The sequence below is a fragment of the Artemia franciscana genome, chromosome 6, assembly GCF_032884065.1.
Source record: "Artemia franciscana chromosome 6, ASM3288406v1, whole genome shotgun sequence".
Lineage (NCBI taxonomy): Eukaryota > Metazoa > Arthropoda > Branchiopoda > Anostraca > Artemiidae > Artemia > Artemia franciscana.
Genome location: NC_088868.1, coordinates 33,384,445 through 33,404,745, shown reverse-complemented (window position 1 = coordinate 33,404,745; position 20,301 = coordinate 33,384,445). Strand labels below are relative to the sequence as shown.

General features: G+C 34.1%; 1 protein-coding gene and 1 long non-coding RNA gene across 4 annotated transcripts in view; one reads left to right on the top strand and one right to left on the bottom strand.

Annotated features, from left to right (window-relative positions):
- The window catches only part of LOC136028337 (lachesin-like), a 185,324-nt gene that overhangs the window by 134,076 nt on the left and 30,947 nt on the right, over positions 1-20,301 (top strand). For all 3 annotated transcript variants that reach the window (XM_065706118.1, XM_065706120.1, XM_065706119.1), the window contains exons 3-5: positions 2,209-2,312; positions 3,096-3,303; positions 14,428-14,583. In XM_065706118.1, the coding sequence (XP_065562190.1) occupies positions 2,209-2,312; positions 3,096-3,303; positions 14,428-14,583 (468 nt within the window). The remainder of the gene's footprint in view (positions 1-2,208; positions 2,313-3,095; positions 3,304-14,427; positions 14,584-20,301) is intronic.
- LOC136028338 (uncharacterized) overlaps positions 1,899-20,301 on the bottom strand; it is a 142,803-nt gene continuing 124,400 nt past the window's right edge. The window contains exon 3 of the long non-coding RNA XR_010617811.1: positions 1,899-3,203. This is a non-coding gene — a long non-coding RNA (uncharacterized LOC136028338). The remainder of the gene's footprint in view (positions 3,204-20,301) is intronic.

Below are 20,301 nucleotides of genomic sequence, written 5' to 3'. Positions count from 1 at the left end.
TATATATATATATATATATATATATATATATATATATATATATATATATATATATATATATATATATATATATATATATATATATATATATATATATATATATATATATATATATATATATATATATTAAACAATATTTCACAGTTCAACAGTATTTCAAACGTACTTCAATCGGTAGGTTGTACGAAAAATATGGTTCAATCCCGCTTTCTAGGGCTAATAAGAAATGTTGAGATGGCTAGGCCACGTTCGACGGATGAATGATGACAGATTACCGAAGATTGTCCTTTTTGGCCAACCGTCTGGGGCTACCCGGAAAGCAGGTCGTCCTTTTCTGGGTTGGGAGGATGTCATAAATAAAGATTTAAAGGAAATGGAAACTTCCTGGGATTGTGTAACGAGGGAGGCTTTAATTAGATTAGGTAGGAGGAGGAGCGTGCGTAGCTATGTTGACCTCAGGCGGCTTGGTGCTGCAGTGAGTTGATAGTAGTAGTAGTAGCAGTAGTAGTAGTATATATATATACATATATATATATATATATATATATATATATATATATATATATATATATATATATATATATTTTAGAATGAAAAGAAATTAAATTGCGTAACTATTAAAAAGCTCGTAATTACAAAAATATTTATATACATTTTAACAAGGGATTCCAACAATTCACAAACCTAGAAAAAGAAAAGCAAAAGTTTGAAGCTTAGTAGAAAACGTTGTTAGAAAAACATCATTACCGAATTTCTTTCCTAATTAAGTATAAGTAATGTCTTTTTAAGACATAAAAAACTTGAAAAAAAAATTTGTAACTCAGTTCAGAATCGCTAAAGTTATTATGTAAACTTCTAAAATACTTACGGTCCCTGATCAATTATTTTAATGTTTCAGCTCATATTAGAAAAATACACGAAAATTTTTAAGCTATTTTTTTGGTTTGATAAAATAAACTTGATACGTGATTAAGCTTACAGGTTTGAACGCATCCAGTTGTATAATGTCAATAGAAAGGCCCAAAAAACAAAATTTGCAATTATCACAAATGACAGTTCTTTATTTTGACAAGGGTTTACAACAATTCAAACACCTTAAAAAAGACAACCAACATTTTCAAAAATAGTAAATAGAAATATAGTACAAGCTCAGACAGAGTTGACCTAGCTTTAAATGGGTACCTGAGGAAATCTAGGGGGGGGGGGAAACACCGGAATCGTCAGTTAATTTAACCCAACCACACATTGCGATCCCGGTCGAAGGCATTGAATCAGGAGATCGGTACCTGCACAACGCAGACCATTTATCTACATTCGATTTTTTTTTTTTTTTTTTTTTTTTTTTTTTTTTTTTTTTTTTTTACAGAAGGAGGCCAAAATGCTAAATCTTTGAAAATATTTTATTCATTATCTGTAAAATATGTCCCTCCCATCTCAACTTTTTTCTCATTATAGCCCTATAAAATGGAATCAAATCATATGATTCATAGAACTTTCTATTTGAAATACGGTTAGTCAGAACTGTATATTAACAGCTTAAAATTAAATATCAAGTTAATAAGCATTGTGGGATACAAAATAATAAATTGTGTTTTATTTTTTATTTCGTTAAATGTTTTTATTGGAAGCATTGTAGTTTTTTTTATTCATAATTTGTTATACATATTTTCATTTCATTCATAACCTCTAAGCCGTAATTACGTAAAACATAATAGTGGAAAAAATGTTCAGATATGTTACGTATATATATATATATATATATATATATATATATATATATATATATATATATATATATATATATATATATATATATATATATATATATATATATATATATATATATATATATATATACATATATATATGTATTTGTCATTAATTCCCAGTCTATCACCCAGCCATTTCAGGCTTTCCTTTTGGGTATTTGGGGGTAGGAGGTTAAGGTGACTGAATATTGTTTGTTTGGATAAGTTTTTTTTTTCTGGTTCTTATAAAAGATTATAGGCTACAACTTGTGTCATTTTTTTTTATCTGTCGTCCAATAGGTTCTTTTGCTTGTTGTCTCAAAATTCTTTCAAGAAGTTTTTGCATAGCGAGAAAAAAAGTCGGGATTAAATAGTATTAATAAAAAAAAAACCGCTAATTGAATGACTCTTGATATCCAGACCAGTATATGTTATGCTTACAGTATGTTTCCTCTTTCAGTTTTTGTTCTTCCTACTTTTGAGGAACAAGTTCCGAATGTAACTGTTTCAGTTGGAAGAGATGCTTCACTTCCCTGTGTCGTTGATAACTTGGGAAATTATAAGGTACTCATATCTCTGTTTCTTTACCATCGAAACATAAATTATTTTTCGCAAAAAGTATTTCTATTACCCGGAATTCTAAAAACTCGTATAATTTTTTCTTCGTAACTTATAAATAGGCCTATTTCAGAAAAGGTTGAATGATCATTGTCACGGAACTCGTATAAGTGGAGATACTGAGGTTCCTAACATAGTTTCAAGTAAAACTGCTTTTTTAGTTGTTTATAGGAGGTCTAAGCTATAGAATAAGCTTATTCCAAGTACCAAGAAATAACCCAATTGCCACTTTAAATCTGAGATACGTGTGGGGCTGATTCGTGGGTATACCCTTGAAACATATTGAGATTAATGGAATTAAAAATGATAATAACTGTTTATTGTTTTTGCTTCAGTATCATGATATTATGTAGTTTTATTGTGCATGAGGTATTTATGTAAGTATCCTGCTTCTTATAGAATATGCATATTTATTTTTTTTTGTGACGTTTTTGGTATGATACTCACTGAATATGTGTGTTTTTTTTACATTAAATTACTATAACTACTACTATTGCTAAACAAAAATGAAGGAGTTTATCTAGTGCGCTTTTGATGCTCCTGTAAAGAACCACTATTCTGTAGAATTTCTTATTGTAAACATTCCCGTGTAATAAGATACCTTATATTTGAGCTAAAACAACGTACAAATTTTCGAGGTTTAAAATTATGGAATAAGTTTCTGTTGAAAAATTATTATCTCCTTGTCACAATTTTTGTAGTTAACTTTTTAATTAAAACTACTTTCAGGTTGCCTGGGTAAGAGCAGATACTCAAACAATTCTAACCATTCACTCAAAAACAATATCTAGGAATCCTAGAATTTCACTGGCTCACGGAAGTCACCGACATTGGTTCCTGAAAATAAAATCTGTTGATGAAAGTGATCGAGGCTGGTATATGTGTCAAATTAACACTGATCCTATTCGGTCATCCCTTGGATATTTAGAAGTTAAAGGTGTGTTATATTTACTTTTTAAAGATACATAAAGTTAAGGAGTGGATCATAGTGAAGCTCAAAACAACTTAAATAATGGTTTTGCATTGTGTTTTTAAGCAGCTTATGAAAGAGATTCTTATGAAGTTTACAAAACGATAAACTTAAATAAAAAATTTTCATAGAACACTAGGAATAAACATTTTTGTTTAATTTAGCTCACGGTAATAATAATTACATCATAATTATAATAAAATTCTTTCTATCAACATTCAATAATGGTATTATTTCAAGTTGCAGGGCATTGCAACTTCAAGGCTCGTGCTTTTGCCTTTTGTTTTCAAGAGTGTCTACGATCTTCTGTTAATTTTCTCTTACCAGCTTTAAGAACTATTCCCTCAAAAAATTTATTTTTCAAACATTAGTAAGAATAAGAATTTTCGCCTGCTTCAGGTTCTGCTAACAATATTGATAATTTATTACCAAAATAACTCCGTGTAGCCAATCTAAACCATATTAATGTTTCAAGCTGCTGTGTCGTTGAACTTCAGAATGCAATAGTTCCGCCTTTTGTGGAAATTTAAGACTTTCATGATTTTTTTTTAATTAGAAAGTCTTAAGACTTTCTGTGAACGACAATTTTTTCTTTTGATATCTTCCCTACATTAGAAAAAAAATATTTCTCATAAAGTTTTCTGTTAAGATATATACTGCAGGGCATACTTCTAAAAAATTGCAATATCAACGTCAGAGCTTGAAACTCAATGTTAGTTGCAACTTGTCAGTTTCAGCATACTAATTTTCTTATCATAGATTGAAAACCTTCACCCTTCCTTATTGAGATAAAAAAAAAACAAGTTTATTCAACAGAGGCAGCATTAAAATTTAAAACGAACAGAAATTGTTCCGTTTATGGGGGGGTTGCCTCCTCCTCAATACCCTTTCTTCAAACTAAATTGTTTAAGCACTTTTGTCAAAGTTCCTTATTCTAATTAAGTGCTCTTTGCGTTTCAGGAGTCGTTCCTTAAGAATTAGGGCAAAATGTCTAATTTTAGCGTAAGTAGCGGAAAGGGTACATACTAGATTGCCTGACGTTTAAAGTATCTCGAAGGTATTTTTAACAGAATCCAGATCCAAGCCATCCAAGTTTTTTAACCGACAGGCTTTGCAGCTAAAATCTGCTGAAGAGGCCCTCTTGGCCTCAAATATTAGAATTTGTCTTTCATATCACCTAGCATTTATTCCGGAAAGTTGTCCTTGGACGGATAAAATGGGCCAAGCAAAAGAAATCTAGACTTTGGTTTCGTCTGTTGCAGTGCTATAGAGATGAATAAGAAAGCCTGAATGTTGGAGTTAACACCACTGTTGAGATCTTTAGCGAATCTGGTGGGTACGAGTTCAAAACCAGATGTCCTCGATAATTTTTTCTTCTGATGACTAAAATGAAGGTTGACAAATTTATCCTTACTGGATTCATCAAGCATAGATAGTGACTTTTCGATGGACTAGAAGTTAAGCTTTATCGGTATAATCTATGTCAGTTACTAACTGACAGGTGCTTGACATTGCTCCTTAATACTATTTAATTAGAAAGAGGGGTTTGTTTATAATGAATTTAAAAAACATAGGTTTCGAGATACATCCTTTTCTGGCTCCCAAGCCAAACTATTTGCAACAGTGTACCCAAGTTCTACTTAATAACAATTTCTACTTAAGAACAATACTTAATAACAATTTCTACTTAATAACAAGTTCTACAAATTTATCCTTAATGGATTCATCAAGCATAGATACTGACTTTTCGATGGACTCGTCTAGAAGTTAAGCTTTATCGGTATAATCTATGTCAGTTACTAACTGACAGGTGCTTGTCATTGCTCCTTAATGCTATTTAATTAGAAAGAGGGGTTTGTTTATAATGAATTTAAAAAACATAGGTTTCGAGATACATCCTTTTCTGGCCCCCAAGCCAAACTATTTGCAACAGTGTACCCAAGTTCTACTTAATAACAATTTCTACTTAAAAACAATACTTAATAACAATTTCTACTTAATAACAAGTTCTACAAATTTATCCTTACTGGATTCATCAAGCATAGATACTGACTTTTCGATGGACTCGTCTAGAAGTTAAGCTTTATCGGTATAATCTATGTCAGTTACTAACTGACAGGTGCTTGTCATTGCTCCTTAATGCTATTTAATTAGAAAGAGGGGTTTGTTTATAATGAATTTAAAAAACATAGGTTTCGAGATACATCCTTTTCTGGCCCCCAAGCCAAACTATTTGCAACAGTGTACCCAAGTTCTACTTAATTAGCGATTACTTTTTTTGGACTATAGGGTGTAAGGGATTGACGACAAACTTTTCACCGTGCGATAATGAGGCCAAATTAATTTGAATGAAAGCTTAGAAAATATTCAAAAATGCCCTAGTAGTGCTTAGAGTTATTCATCACTCCACCAAATAGTAAGATCTATTTTCCATCTCTTTGCCTGTTTACTACTATGTGATGCTGTAGAGTCCTTATGCATGCCCTTATGCAATGCCTCTCAGAAGTTCTATACAAAATCCACAAATGTTTCTGCAGTGGAATGTACTCACGTGTATGAATTCTTAAATTAGGTGCCAAGAGTGTGATATTTTGATAGTTCTAAGCCAATTGGCTGTCCTATAGTCAAAACTCGATGGAATTTTGGCCCCAGTTGGTTTAAAATTGCTGTTTTGAGGCACAATGGCAAAAATGTCATTTACAGTGTCATAGTTTTTCTGTTTCTCCGAAAAAAACTCTTCTATAGATACTACGATGAAATAGTCACCAATGGAAAGAGAAATGTAGATGAACTTACACCCAGAAAATAGGATCTCGATTAAACTTCAAAATTGTATGCCCTATGGGGGGGGGGTAATATGATACGATACGTTATTAATAAACACATTTATAACTCTTTAAATTACACATCTACTGCACTTATGTTAAAACATACGTTTTTGATGGCGTGCAGTAGCAAAACTTAACCGTTTTCTAAACAAACCAAAAAATAGCATAACAAATATTTAACAAAAAAAGAAAAAAACATGCCACAAAGAAAGATCAATCTCCTTCACAATATCCCCTCAAAAAAAACCAACAACCCTTCTCCCTCAATACCACCCATCCACCCACTCCTCCTTAGCACCCAAAACCAACCAGTCATCCCTACCACTTCTATCACCTCACAAATAAATACAAATTCAACCATTCTGTATTAAATAATCTTTTAACTTTCTCTTAAACTCAAGAAGAGGCTCGGCCGCCCTGATGCTCATTGGTAGAGAATCTAAACTTCAGTTCCAAGCAACTGTAATATAAATCCAGACTATGTGCTACTCTTTAGCTCAATCATCAATTTATCACTATTCCTTGTATCATATTCATGAATATCGCTGTTAGCACGGTAATTGTCACGAAAAACACATTGGACTAAATTATGCACGCTAAATTAAATATAATTAGCTAAATTATGCACTGGAAAACGAAAACTCCTGCTTGAAAATCCTGCAGTTGGCCCACATTAAACAGATTTAGAGACTTGAAACAATATTTGTGTCATTCACATCCTTGACATAATTGTCTATGATCCTCACGGCATTGTTCTAAAGAATCTGGACTCTTTTGAAATTACAATAAAAATTGCTGCTCCAAATTAGACAGCCATATAAATATATGGGTAAACAATTCAGTGATAAATCGTTAGAAGAATCTGCTTTGGCAAGAAATGCTTCAATCTACGAAGCATTCCAACTCCTCGGGCAATTTTTGAAGAAATAACATTACTCTGATGCTTCCATGAAAGGTTTGAATCAATAAGAAATCCTTTATTGCAATATATGAAATTTTTGGATAGGCTTTCTGTATAAAATAACTAGATCTCTAGCATCAATTGACATGCCTACTCTACAGAAAGTCATTAGAAATGACCTTTTCACGTTGAAATACAACAAACTAAGGTTCATAAGAACCTGCAAGCTTCTCAACGCATCATTTTCTTTCAGCACAATCTCTTTGATCGATTTAGCACACATTGTCAAAGCTGTATCATCCAAGAGTTGTGCCTACTCTACAGAAAGTCATTAGAAATGACCTTTTCACGTTGAAATACAACAAACTAAGGTTCATAAGAACCTGCAAGCTTCTCAACGCATCATTTTCTTTCAGCACAATCTCTTTGATCGATTTAGCACACATTGTCAAAGCTGTATCATCCAAGAGTTGTTATATAGACATCTTGAAGATAAAAAGTATCGCATATACGTACACAAGATAAAGTAAGGGACCTAAAACAGAACCTTCTGGAACTATACATTTTAATCGATAAGAAGATAAAGTCACATCATTAAGTACTACATACAGAGATCTTCCAAGGAGATAATTTTCAAACCATTTTAAAGAAATGCTGCGAATTCCCAGACACTTGAGTCGGTTCAGCAAAATCTTGAAATCTACACTACGAAATGCTTTCCTTATATCAATGAAAATTGACATTGGTAAGTATCCTTTATCCACCCTACCACCAACAGATTCCACCAGATGCTGCAAGGCATGAGTTGTTGAGTTTCCCATTCGGAACCCAAATTGGGTTTCACTTAATAATTCATTAACCTGGAGAGAATCATATAGACGCTGATGGACAACTTTTTCTAACATTTTTAGGAAGAGGTAAAATAAAAATCGGTCGCCAGTTCTCAATATCGCTTTTTCAGCCACCCTTCTGGAGGGGTATGTCCTTTGCGACGTTAAGATGTTCAGGGAACTTACCTTTTTCTAGAGAAAGGTTAATAATAAACACCAGACACGGTAGTATATACCCTTAAATTGCTTTAAGTCCTCGAAGAACAATGTCAGTCCATTTACAGCTGACTTGTTTTTAAGTCAGCTCAAATATAAATTAAATAAAAAAAAACAAGTTTTTTTAACGGAAAATAAGGAGCGACATAAAAGCTTAAAAAACAGAAATTACTTCGTATATGAAAGGGGCTACTTCCTTATTAACGCCCCGCTCTTTACGCTAAAGTTTGACTCTTTCTCTTAACTCTACTTTTTAAAACAGTAAAAAGTTTAGCGTAAAGAGCGGGGCGTTAATAAGGAAGCAACCCCTTTCATATACGAAGTAATTTCTGTTCGTTTTAAGTTTTAATTTCGCTCCTTACTTTCCTTTAAAAAAACTTGTTTTTTTATTTAATTTCTGAACGTTTTTGAATCAATGCATCTTTGTATTTTGGCTCTCCGCAGATGAATAATCAAAACGAAATTTGTATTTTTTTTTTGGGGCAAAATGACTTTCTCATAATTTTGATCGAATGATTTTAAGAAAAAAAGGAGCGGGGGAGGAGGTCTAGTTGTCCTCCGATTTTTTGGTTACTTAAAAAGGCAACTAGAACTTTTGATCTTTTACGAATGTTTTTATTAGTAAAAGATATACGTAACCTACAAATCAGCTTACGTAACGAACTTCTGTATTCTCATGTTTTTGTATATGAAGGGGTTCACCCACTCGTCAGCACCTCGCTCTTTACATTAAAGCTTAAATTTTGTCTAAATTTCTTAAGAATGACCCCTGAATCACAAATGCCGCAGAATAAATAGTTCAAATTGCTAAAAATACTTTAGCGTGAAGAGCGAGGTATTAGGAGGAGGTGAGCCCATCATATGTGTAATAATTTCTGTTCGTTTTAAGTTTTAATGCTTCTCTTACTTTCAGTTGAAAAACTTTTTCATATTTATTTTTTCATTGTTTATTTTTAAATATTGCTAGAAAACCCTGCACTCCCTTCATGAAAATTTTCTTCCCCCATGAAAAATTCCCCCAAGGAAAGTTCCCCCAACATATCCCCTCTTATCACCCCCCCCCACAACCAAAAAATTCTCCTGAAAATGTCTGTTCGCTTCCAAATAACTGTTAGCCTACTATAAATAAGCACTGGTCAAAGTTTTTAACTTGTGGCCCCTCCCACGGGGCTGTGGGGGAATAAGTCGTCCCCAAAGACATATTCATAAGGTTTTTTTTACTACGCTGAATAAAATGGCTATCTCAGAATTTTGATTTGGTGATTTTGGGAAAATAATTAGCGTGGGAGGTGGCCTAGGTGCCCTCCAATTTTTTTGGTCACTTAAAAAGGGCACTAGAACTTTTCATTTCCGTTAGAATGAGCCCTCTTGCAAGGTTCTAGGGCCACTGGGTAGATGCGATCACCCCTGGAAAGAAAAAACAAACAAACCAATAAACACGTCTAACACGTATCCGTGATCAGCCTTCTGGCAAAAAATATAAAATTCCACATTTTGTAGATAGGGGCTTGAAACTTCTACAATAGGGTTCTCTGATACGCTGAATCTGATGGTCTGATTTTCGTTAAGATTCTATGACACTTAGGGGTTGTTTCCTCCTATTTTCTAAAATAAGGCAAATTTTCTCAGGCTCGTAACTTTTGATGGGTAAGTTGATTAAACCTATATATTTAAAATCAGCATTAAAATACGATTCTTTTGATCTAGCTGTTGATATCAAAATTTCATTTTTAGAGTTTTGGTCGCTATTGAGCCGGGTCGCTCCTTACTACAGTTCGTTACCACGAACTGTTTGATTTATGACGGATAAGAATAATCCAAATAATGGCACTCTCATTTAACCTGAAACCTCTGAAATAGGATTTCCCTAAAAATGTAATTTCATGAGAGTCACTAACTTTTTGTGGTGAGCTTGTCTCTTTCTACGGTCAATTGAAAAAAGAACTTTCCGAAAAAAAGTTCTTAAAGAAAAGTTAAGGCCATATTAAACTTAAGATCAGAAAAAATAGAAATCTAAAATAACTAAAACTCAAAACGACCAGAAACTACTATCAAAAAACAAATTAAAACTAAAACGAACAAAAATTAAATAAAAATTATAGTAAACGAACATACAATAAGTACTATTATAAATGAATAAATAAACATTAAAAAGGGTTTAACTTAAAGTGAATATGCAAATCCAGCTTGAAACGAACAAAAATCACTACTAACAAGAGTTTGGGTTTTGCCTCCTTCTCTGTAAAAGTCGAAAACCTACTGCGTCATTTAGAGTTTCATTTATACTTCAATAATTATACTTAAATTATTTATACAACATTTTTGTTCTTTGTAAGCTCAATTTCTCCAAATCTATTTGTTTAGTTCCTGATCCGTAAGTTTAATATGGCCTTTACTATTCTATAAAAAATCTTCTTTTTCAAAATTTTCAAAATTCCCTATTTGAAATATTTCTTTATTCAAAAATAAATTAACAGTTTTGGCAAGAACTACTGTTATTAAACTGAGCATTTGATGTATAATGATATCTTGCCAGCTCAAGAAGTCGTTTCACTTAGGGCCGGATTGAAAGCTTTGACACTTCTAGACCCAAGCGTTTTGGCCATGAAAGGAGGGCTAAGGGTACGCTCCCATAATTTTTAGAATAAAATATCATTGAATTTTTTTTGGGGGGGGGGGGTTGGATCACGTCGGAGGGCCAGGCGTCCACTCCCATGATTTATGACTGATATTTTTTCGGGAGAAGGAGGAGTATCGCGTCGTGGAGGACCATTGGCAGCTCCCATAAGTTTTGGAATAAATTTATCGTTCATAAGCGTATTGAGTAGGGGTGGGAATTGGTAATAACATAAAACACTTGCCACAGGCTTTGGGGTTTGTGTCTACCAGGGAGTTTTTTTTATTTGATCTTTTGAATTATTTTAACAAAATGGCTATCTAAAAAATTCGATCAGATGGATTTCGGGTAAAGAGAGTAGGGAGTCCCCCTCCAAAAATTTATACGATCATTCCTTCCATAAGAACCTTATACACCCAGGAATAATTCACGACACTTGTGAACGGATTCTGGGGGGGGGGAGTTGTCTAAACTCCAGAGTTTTTAATATATTACCTTTGGTCTATTATGGACAGAATGAAATTTTCAGAAAATTGATTGCACGCATTTGGAGAAAAGATGTTTGGTAAGGTTTGACAATAAGATGACAATTGACTCTTACAGAGAGAACTTGAGGTTTGAATGTCTGGTCTTTTTAGCCCCCTCTGAAGTTTATCTCTTCCATAAAAACCTTATAAGCCCAAGGGCATGAGTTACAACCCTTCCCCATGCTTTTGTGGGGGTGGGTATATTGACCTCGAAGCTTTGTAATCTGATCTTTGCGCTATCTAAAAGAATGGTTATCTGAAAATTTTGATTGTATCCATTTTGGGAGAAGGGGGTTTGTGTAAGGGGGGGGGGGGTAGATACACTCTGTTCACTTTTGGCTTTAAACAAAAATAACTAGAAGTTTCAACATCCAAACAAATTAGCTACCTCTAAAGTTAATTTGACCACTCCTAGATAAAAACCTTTTATACCCCGGCGCATAACTTAAAAAACTTGCCCACTGGGATCTGTGGGGCTGCGTCAAGCCCGGAGTTTTGATATTATGTCTAAACTATTTTGAACAAAATGGCTATCTCAAAATTTTGATCGGATACATTTCGGGGCTCTGGGGGGGGGCTAGTTTATCTCCAATCACTTTTGGCTCTTAAAAAGGGCACTAGAAATTCTAATTTACAATCGAATGAGCCCCATACGGCATTTCAAACACTATTCCTTGCCTAAAATCCTTATATGCCCTGGGGGCATAATTTGCAACATTTGCACCTAGCTCCTGGGGACTGTGTTATATCTGGAGTTTTGTTATATGATTTTTGTCTATTTTGAACAAAATGGCTATTTAGGAAATTTGATCCGACACACTTTAGGAAAAGAGAATTAGTGGGAGGGGAGGGGCTAGTTGCCATCGGATCACTTTTGACTCTTAAAAAGGGAATTAGAACCTTGAAATCCTAATCATTTGAGTCTCTTCCGAAGTTTATACGACCACCCTTTCCATAAAAAACCTTATTTGCTCCTGGGGCACAAATTACAACCCCTAGTTCACCCGGGCTCTGGGATGGGGAGTATGTTACTCTCGATATTTTTGTTATCTGATTGTTGGACTATTTAAAAAAAAATAGCTTGCTCGAATTGATCGGAAGATTGGTCGAATTGATCTCAAAAAGAGGGGATGGGGGAGATATTTAAGCCCTCCGATCACTTTTGACTCTTAAAAAGGTAACTGGGCCTTTCAATTTCAAATCAAATGAGCTACCACTGCGATTTTTTTACTACCCCTTACATAAAACCTTATATATTTCAGGGCATAACTTAAAACACTTGCCACTGGGCTCTGGAGGGTTGTGTCAAAGAGTTTTGTTACCTAATATTTGAATTATTTTCAATAAGATGGCTATCTCAAAATTTTATCGCATGGGTTTGGGTAAAAATAGTGTGGGGGAGGGGGGAGGGAGCTAGATTACGTCCGATCTCTTTTGACCCTTAAAAATTGAAAAAGAACTTTAAATTCCTAATCCAAAAAACCCCCTCTGAGGTTTATACAAACAGAATTTCCATTAGAATCATATATGCCACCAAGGCATAACTTATAATACCTGCTCCTGACCCTGGGGGGGGGGGGGGGTTGTGTCAACACTGGAATTTTTGTTATCTGATTTTTAAACTACTTACCAAATTTTTATAGAATGCATTTGGGAAAAGGCATGGGGGGCTATTTGCCCTCCGATCACTTTTGATTCATAAAAGTGCACTATAACTTTCGACTTCCAATCAAAGAACCCCCGCCCAAGTTTACGGGACCATCTCTTCCATATTAAGTGTCTTTGAAAAAACAAGATTGAACTCCTAATGCTTTAGGTCTGGTTAGGGGTGGCTATTGGTGTTCGTATAAACTTTGGAGGGGGCTTATTCGATCGTCACCACAGCCCCCCAGGGCTTAGGGGCAGACGTTATAAGTTAGGTCCTCGGGCATATATGGTTCTTGTGCAAGGGATGCTTGTTTGAAATTGAGAAAGGGCCAAGTTGATTGGAAATTGAAAATTCAAGTTCACTTTTTAAGATTTATAAGAGATTGTTGGGCACCAAGCCCCACAAAGCTCTTTTTTCCCCAAATCCATCAGAAAAAAATTTGAGATAGCCATTTGAGATAGCAAAAAATTTGAAATAGCCAAACATCAGATAAAAAAAACTCTGAGGTAGACACAAACCCTCAGAGCCTGGGTTCAAGTGTTTTAAGTTGTGCCCCGGGGCATATAAGGTCTCTGTGTAAGGAGTGGTAGTATAAACTTCGGAAGTGGCTCATTTGATTGTAAATTAAAAGCTCCAGCTACCTTTTTATGAGTAAATTGGGATGCGAGGGCACCTATTCCCTCCCTTCCACATACATGCACCCTCTTTTCCCCAAATCTATCCGATAAAACTTTTGAGATTGCCGTTTTGTTTGAAATAGTCAAGTGATCTGATAACATAAATTTTGACGTCAACAAACTCCCCCCCCCCAAGTCCCGGGGAAAGTTTGTAGCTTATACACTGGGGTGTGTAAGGTTTTTGTGGAATAAGCGGCCGTATAACCCGAAGAGAACTCTAATGATTGGAGACTGAAAGTTTTAATTTCCTTTTTAAGAGTCAAAAATGATCCGATGGCAACTAATCCCCCCCCCCTCCAAAAAAAATATAAGTTAAGAGGTAGTTTTTCTAGGTTTATGGAAACACTTTTCGTTGGGACAAAAAGGCAATAGGTTTAAATCTTTTCAAAAATACCTTCCCGAAGACATATTCTTTTTGAATATTTTAGATAACTTCTAAAAGTAATTAAGTTGAAGTTTGCCTAATACGTTGTGCTGTTAAAGTCTTAAGGCTCGCTTTCCTGTCCAAATTTGTTCTTCTGATTATCTACCAGACCCAAGGAAATCTGGAGTCACGGAGATTCATAACAGAGATCTTATATGTATCGAAAGTTTCAATTTTATTTAATTGGTTCTGGTTGGTAAAAAATTATTTATAATGATTCTCTAGTGATGAATTTCTTACCTAAAGATTTTGGCATAATTACTTTTAAGCTGACAAAAATAAGCCTTGTTGTGTCATTTCACAAAAAAACATAAGCACAAAATACTTTGAGCCAGGATCTCCCAATTTAAAGCACTTAACTCCTTTGATGGGCCATTGCATTTTTTTCTATTTCCCATAATTTTAGTTTGATTCATATTACAGTTCCACCAAAGATTTTGCCAGGAGAAACTGGTGCAGAAACTGCGGTCCGAGAAGGTATGAATGCAACTTTAATATGCAAAGCCCACGGGCAACCTGAACCTAAAATTAGTTGGAAGCGAGAAGACAATACTGCTTTTATGTACAATGGAGTTCCAGGTATGACTTGATTTTTTTTTCTTAGCCTTCCGATTGTCTCTAACTAATTTTTTGGATTAAACAATGTTCTATCTTCAATCTTTACTAATTTGGCATTTATAATTTTGAGATTTTTTCCACAAAGATAATAACTATTTTAGTAATAGCTCCCGGGCGACTGAAAGGCAAGATAAGCTATGACTTGATCTAAATTAAACCGTAGACATAACTTAGGGTTATTTAGCCTTATACATTCACATCTCTGTTTTTATGAGAAAAAGACCATTTTCCTATATAAAGATTAAATTAAAAGCTTAATTTAAAAACGCTTTACTTAAGAAAAAAAAACTGAACAAACGACGGTGGATTGTCAGTTTAATCTGCATATACGATATTATTTTCTTAAAGTTTAAATAATTTTGTATTTATTAAAGTAAAAAAGTGAAAACGCTTAAAACATCTTTTGTTTTTAATAAAGCGCAAATTATGTTCTGTCTTGAGAAGGCAGAGGGGTTATCAGCCCCACTCATGTTAATTTTTGCTCGTTTTGAGTTTGACTTGGCTACTGATTGTAATTTCTGTCATTTTGAATTCCACTTATTTATTGATAGTGACTTCTGGTAGTTTTACGTTTGTAAGATTATTCAACTTTTTTTATTTAACTCTTTTTGGAAAAAAAATTATTTTGTCGAAAAGGTTTTTTCAAATTAATTTCTGTTGTTTTGTATTGACATAGTCTTTTTCATGAAAAAAAAAGTTTATATCTTCTCGATTTTTCAAACAGATCGTGGTAAAATCTGTAAATAAGCAATAGTAACAAATTTTGATGCTTATTCAAAATATGTAAAACTTAACAAATTTAATGTTACCCATCAAAAGTTACGAGCCTGAGAATATTTGCAGAAGTTTTGAAAAAGAGGAGAACTATCCCAAAAACAGCAAATGATCTTAATGAAACTCCCTTCATCAGATTCAGCATACCAGAGATCCTCACTGTAGAGATTGCAAGCTCTTATGTACAAAAATGTTGAAGATGTTGGAAAATGTTGAATTTTCGCCACAAGAAAAGATCATGGATGCGTCTTTTTGTTGTTTTTTCCCCAGGGGTGATCAAATAGAAGCAGTAATCATAGAAGATTTGGAGAAGTTCCATTTGTTCTAAAGTCAAAAGTTCTAGTGCCCTTTTTAAGTGGCCAAAAACATTGGATGACATTTAGTCCCCTCCCACGCTCATTTTTCTCCTGAGTCAACCAATTAAAACTTTGATATGGAGATTTTGTTCAGCTTTGTCGAAAAATATTATAAATATGTTATTAAGGATGACTTAACCCCCCACAGTCCCTGGGGAAAGGGCTGTAAGTTGTGAAATGTGCCCATTGTTTACATATAGTATTGGTTAATAGGAAGTATACAGACGTTTTCTGGTGGTATTTCTCTGGTGGAGGAAGGCTAGGGGGTTACGTGGGAGGATCTTTCCATGGAGGAATTTGTTATGGGGGAATGGAATTTTCCATGAAGGGGGAGCCACACTTACCAACCTTATTTAAAATATTATCAGAAATTAAATAAAAAAACCAAGCTCTTCAACTGAAAGTAAGGAGCAATATTAAAACGAACAGAAATTATTCCATATATGCCCCTAGGTCCCTAATTGCATAACTGTTAATTAGTAAAATTGCATAACTGTTTGGGGTTGACCAACCCCACAACCATAGAAATATAGTTACTAGACCGTTTAGCTATGCTGAATAAAATTACTGTCTTAATATTTTAATTGGAAGTTTTTGGAAATTATGAGATAAAGAGGAGGGCTAAATTCCCTCCAATAACTTCTGACTCTTAGAAAGGGCAGTGGAACTTTTAATACCGAATAAACTCTTAATAATAAACGATAATATATGATATAAACGATAATAAACGATATAAATTATTCCATATATGCCCCTAGGTTCCGGAGAGTTATGTCCACCATATAGACATTGCTATATAAATTTTTTTACTATAAGCAACAAAATGGCTGTCTCATAATTGCAATTGAATGTGTTCTGAGAAGAGAGGATGTAAAGGAGGCTGGGAGCTAACTTCTCTCTATCACTTTTGACGCTTAAAGTGAGCTAGAACTATAAATTCCCAGTCAAATGAGCCTTTTCTAAAGTTCACACGACCAACCATTCCATAAAAACCTTATATACCCCTAGAGCATAGCTTACATCCCTTACTCCCAGTTTTTTTGGGGTGATTCTGTCAACCTCAAAAAGACTTGATATATGGCTGTTTAACTATTTTTGAACAAAGCAATATCTCAGAATTTCCATCTGAAGCGTTTTACGAAGATACGACGTGGAAGGGGTGGCCTGACCACCCTTTGATCACTTTGACTTTTAAAAGTGGCATTGGAACTTCTGATTTCCAATTCAATGAGCCCACTACAAGGTTTGTACGATTAAAGTTTCCAAAAACAAACTTCATAAGCCCTCGAGGTATGACTTAAAATCCTTGCGCTGTGGGCTTTGGGGAGGAGGGAGAATTTTATCCTCAAAGCAGGAATTTCCTCACTTTTCAATTAAGCTGAATAAAATGGCTATCTCAAAATTTTGATTGGATGTGTCTGGAGAAATGATGGCCGTGCTATGCGGGGGGGGGGTCTTGTTACCCTCCAATCACTTTTGATTATTAATAACGGCACTAGCCCTTTCGATTTCTAATCGAAATTTCTCAGTCAAAATTTCTATCGGATGCATTCGGATAAAATAAGACGTGGGGGGTGTGTGTGGCTGAAGTTTGATCCCTTTGGCTCCCAAACAAGGCACTGCAACTTCTGATTCCCAATCCAATGAGTCCCCTCCGAATTTTATACGAATATCCCTTTCATAATAACCTTATATGCCCTCAGGGTATAACTTAAAGCTCTTGCGCTGAGGGCTCTGAGGGGGGGGGCTCATCATCCTCAAAGACATAATTTCAAGCCTTATTAACTATTTTGAAACAAATGGCTCTCTCAAAATTTTTATTAGACATGTTTTCGGAATTATGAGTGTGGAGGGAGGGCTTGTTACCCTCCAATTCCTTTTGACTATGAAAAATGGCACTAACCCAAGATATTTCCAACCGAATAAGCCTTTTTCCAAGTTTCTATGCTTGTTTTATAAATGAAGCGAGTAAAATTATCAGTAGAATGCAATCAAAGTCAAGCAGTGTCGACGGGATTTCTCTTAAGATTACTAAATTAGTTAAATCAGTTATAACACCAGTTTCATGTAATTTGATTAATAAATCTATGGAAAAAGGAATTTTCCCAGAAGTTTTGAAGGTCGCTAAAATAATACCATTGCACAAAGGAGGTAAGAGAGATGAACCTTCAAAGAAAAGACCCATCCTTCCTTTATTAAAAAAAAAATATGAAATGGTGATTGAATCCAGGCTAACTGATTACGTTGAAAACAATAAAATTCTTATAAATGCTCAATTGGGTTTTAGAAAAAATAATTCTACAGAAATGGCAACTATTTAATTTGTTGACAGGGTAAATACGTCGTTTGAATTGGGTTTGATTCCTGTTGCTTTATTCTTGGATTTGAAGAAGGCTTTTGACACGATTGACCATAAACAGTTATTACTTGAGCCGTAAAAAATCGATGTGACCGGAAAGTGTTTGTCTTGGTTTGAATCTTATTTAAGTGACTGGAAGCAAATTGTGGTGAATGGGTGTTTTACTTCTGTGGCATAACTTGCGGAATACAACAGGTTTCGATACTGATCCCTCTTCTATTTCTAATTTTTATAGTTTGAAAAAAGTATTATTTGTCAGAAGTTGGTATAATCCTTTCTGCAGACGATACTCTTTTACTCGTAGCTGCTCCATCATTTCATCTACTTTTTGATAATATGATAAAGGCTATGACCGAGTTTATTGAGTGGATGTGTTTCAATCTTGTGACATTAAATTATACTAAAACTAATTACTTTTTATTTTCTAGGATATCTAGTATTGAAACTAATTTATAATTAATAATAAATGGAAATCAAATAAAAAGAGTAAAGGTAATAAAATATTTTGGGTTTATGATTGATGAAAATCTATCATGGAAAACACATTTAAATATTATGGTTTCCAAGTTGTCCAGATCTCTGGATATGCTTCGCCGAGTTCGAAACCTAGTATCCCAGAAAATTCTTCGATTGCTTTATTTCGCTATTTTTTACCCGTATATTTTTTATGGTTGCTCTGTATGGGCTAGTAATTTTGTGTCCTGTTATGGAAAAATCCAAAAAATCCACAATAAAGCCGTTAAGCTTTTGTCACCTAAAACTTTGTTTACTCATACTATTAATGAACTTTACACTAAGAATCAACTTTTTGATATTTCAAAAACAAAAGATTACCAAGTTAGTATTTTCACATACAAATTTATCAGTAATATTCTTCCCTCTTTTTTCGAAATTTTTTCTCCATTAATAATGATCTCCATAGCCATAACACACGAGTGGCATGAAATCTGGTACACCCATTTAGAAATACGGTAGGAGCTTCCTTTGTAATTAGAAATTTTGCACCCTCTGTATGGGATATTATTCCAATTGAAATAAGAAATTCGACTGCAGTTAAGAGATTTTTCCTTTCAAAGAATAGTGTGTTTGTATGTATATGTATAATAGTTTGTATGTTTGTATGTAGTACTATGTAGAGTAGAGCAGACTGCCACCTACTGCCAACAAACCCTTTGGGGTTTTCTTAGCAGGCGCTGCAAAGTATTTTGTGTACATTTTAAAATTAAATTTATCTTATTTTATCTACAGTGTTTGGTCAAAAAATAGCCAATAAGTTAATACGGTTTTCACTTGATGGTAAGACAGCAAACCGAAGACTTACAGGATCTATTGAAGATACTAGTGTATACAAGAGTGCTGTTATTGATGTTAAAAGTAAATACCACTATCTGGTAGCGTCTAGGGTTAATTTAAAGCTTAAATTTCGAAAGGGTAACTAGCTCCCGGGAAGTTATGATGCTGATAGACTCTAGGATGAGAATTCGAGAGAAACTTTCCAGTAACAGTTGAATAATAAACTGGAGAGTTTATAATTTGACAATTTGGAAGATGGATCGAATAACCTTAGGAAGACAAGTTGTGATGTTGCTGATGGTATCTTGGGGAAGAAAGATAGGACTGCAGCTAAGAATATTATTGAAAAGCATTATATTTAATTGCGAGGAGAAAGGGCTCGTACAACAATTATCTGAGTGATAGGTCATATAAAAACAAATGCAAAGAAAGTGGAGAAAGCTTTAAAATATGAGTTACGGAGATGTGAAGTGGTGGCCAAAGATAAAATCGGCGAGGATCTGGAAGATGCAGCTAGACGGCATAATAGTAAAATATTGTACTATCATGTTAATAAATTGAGAAGTAGTAGTCAATCTTATCACAATTAGTGATAAGGAAAGGTTTAAAGAGAGATGGGCAGATCGGCTAAACCGATATAGAGCTACAAGAAAAGCTATAGGAGAAAATGAAAAAATTGTGATACCTTGGATCTGAAATATTATTTGTTTTGTGAGGGAGAACTAGCGAGTGTACTAAAAGGATTAAAATTTAATAAGCCAGGTTCTGATAGATTTTTAAATATGAATCTTAAATACGGTGGCTCTGAGGGTTAAAATAAGTTTTTAAATATTATAAATACGGTTTTTGAAAAAGGAGAAGTACTTAGCGAATTTCGAAAACTTTAAATCATCTACT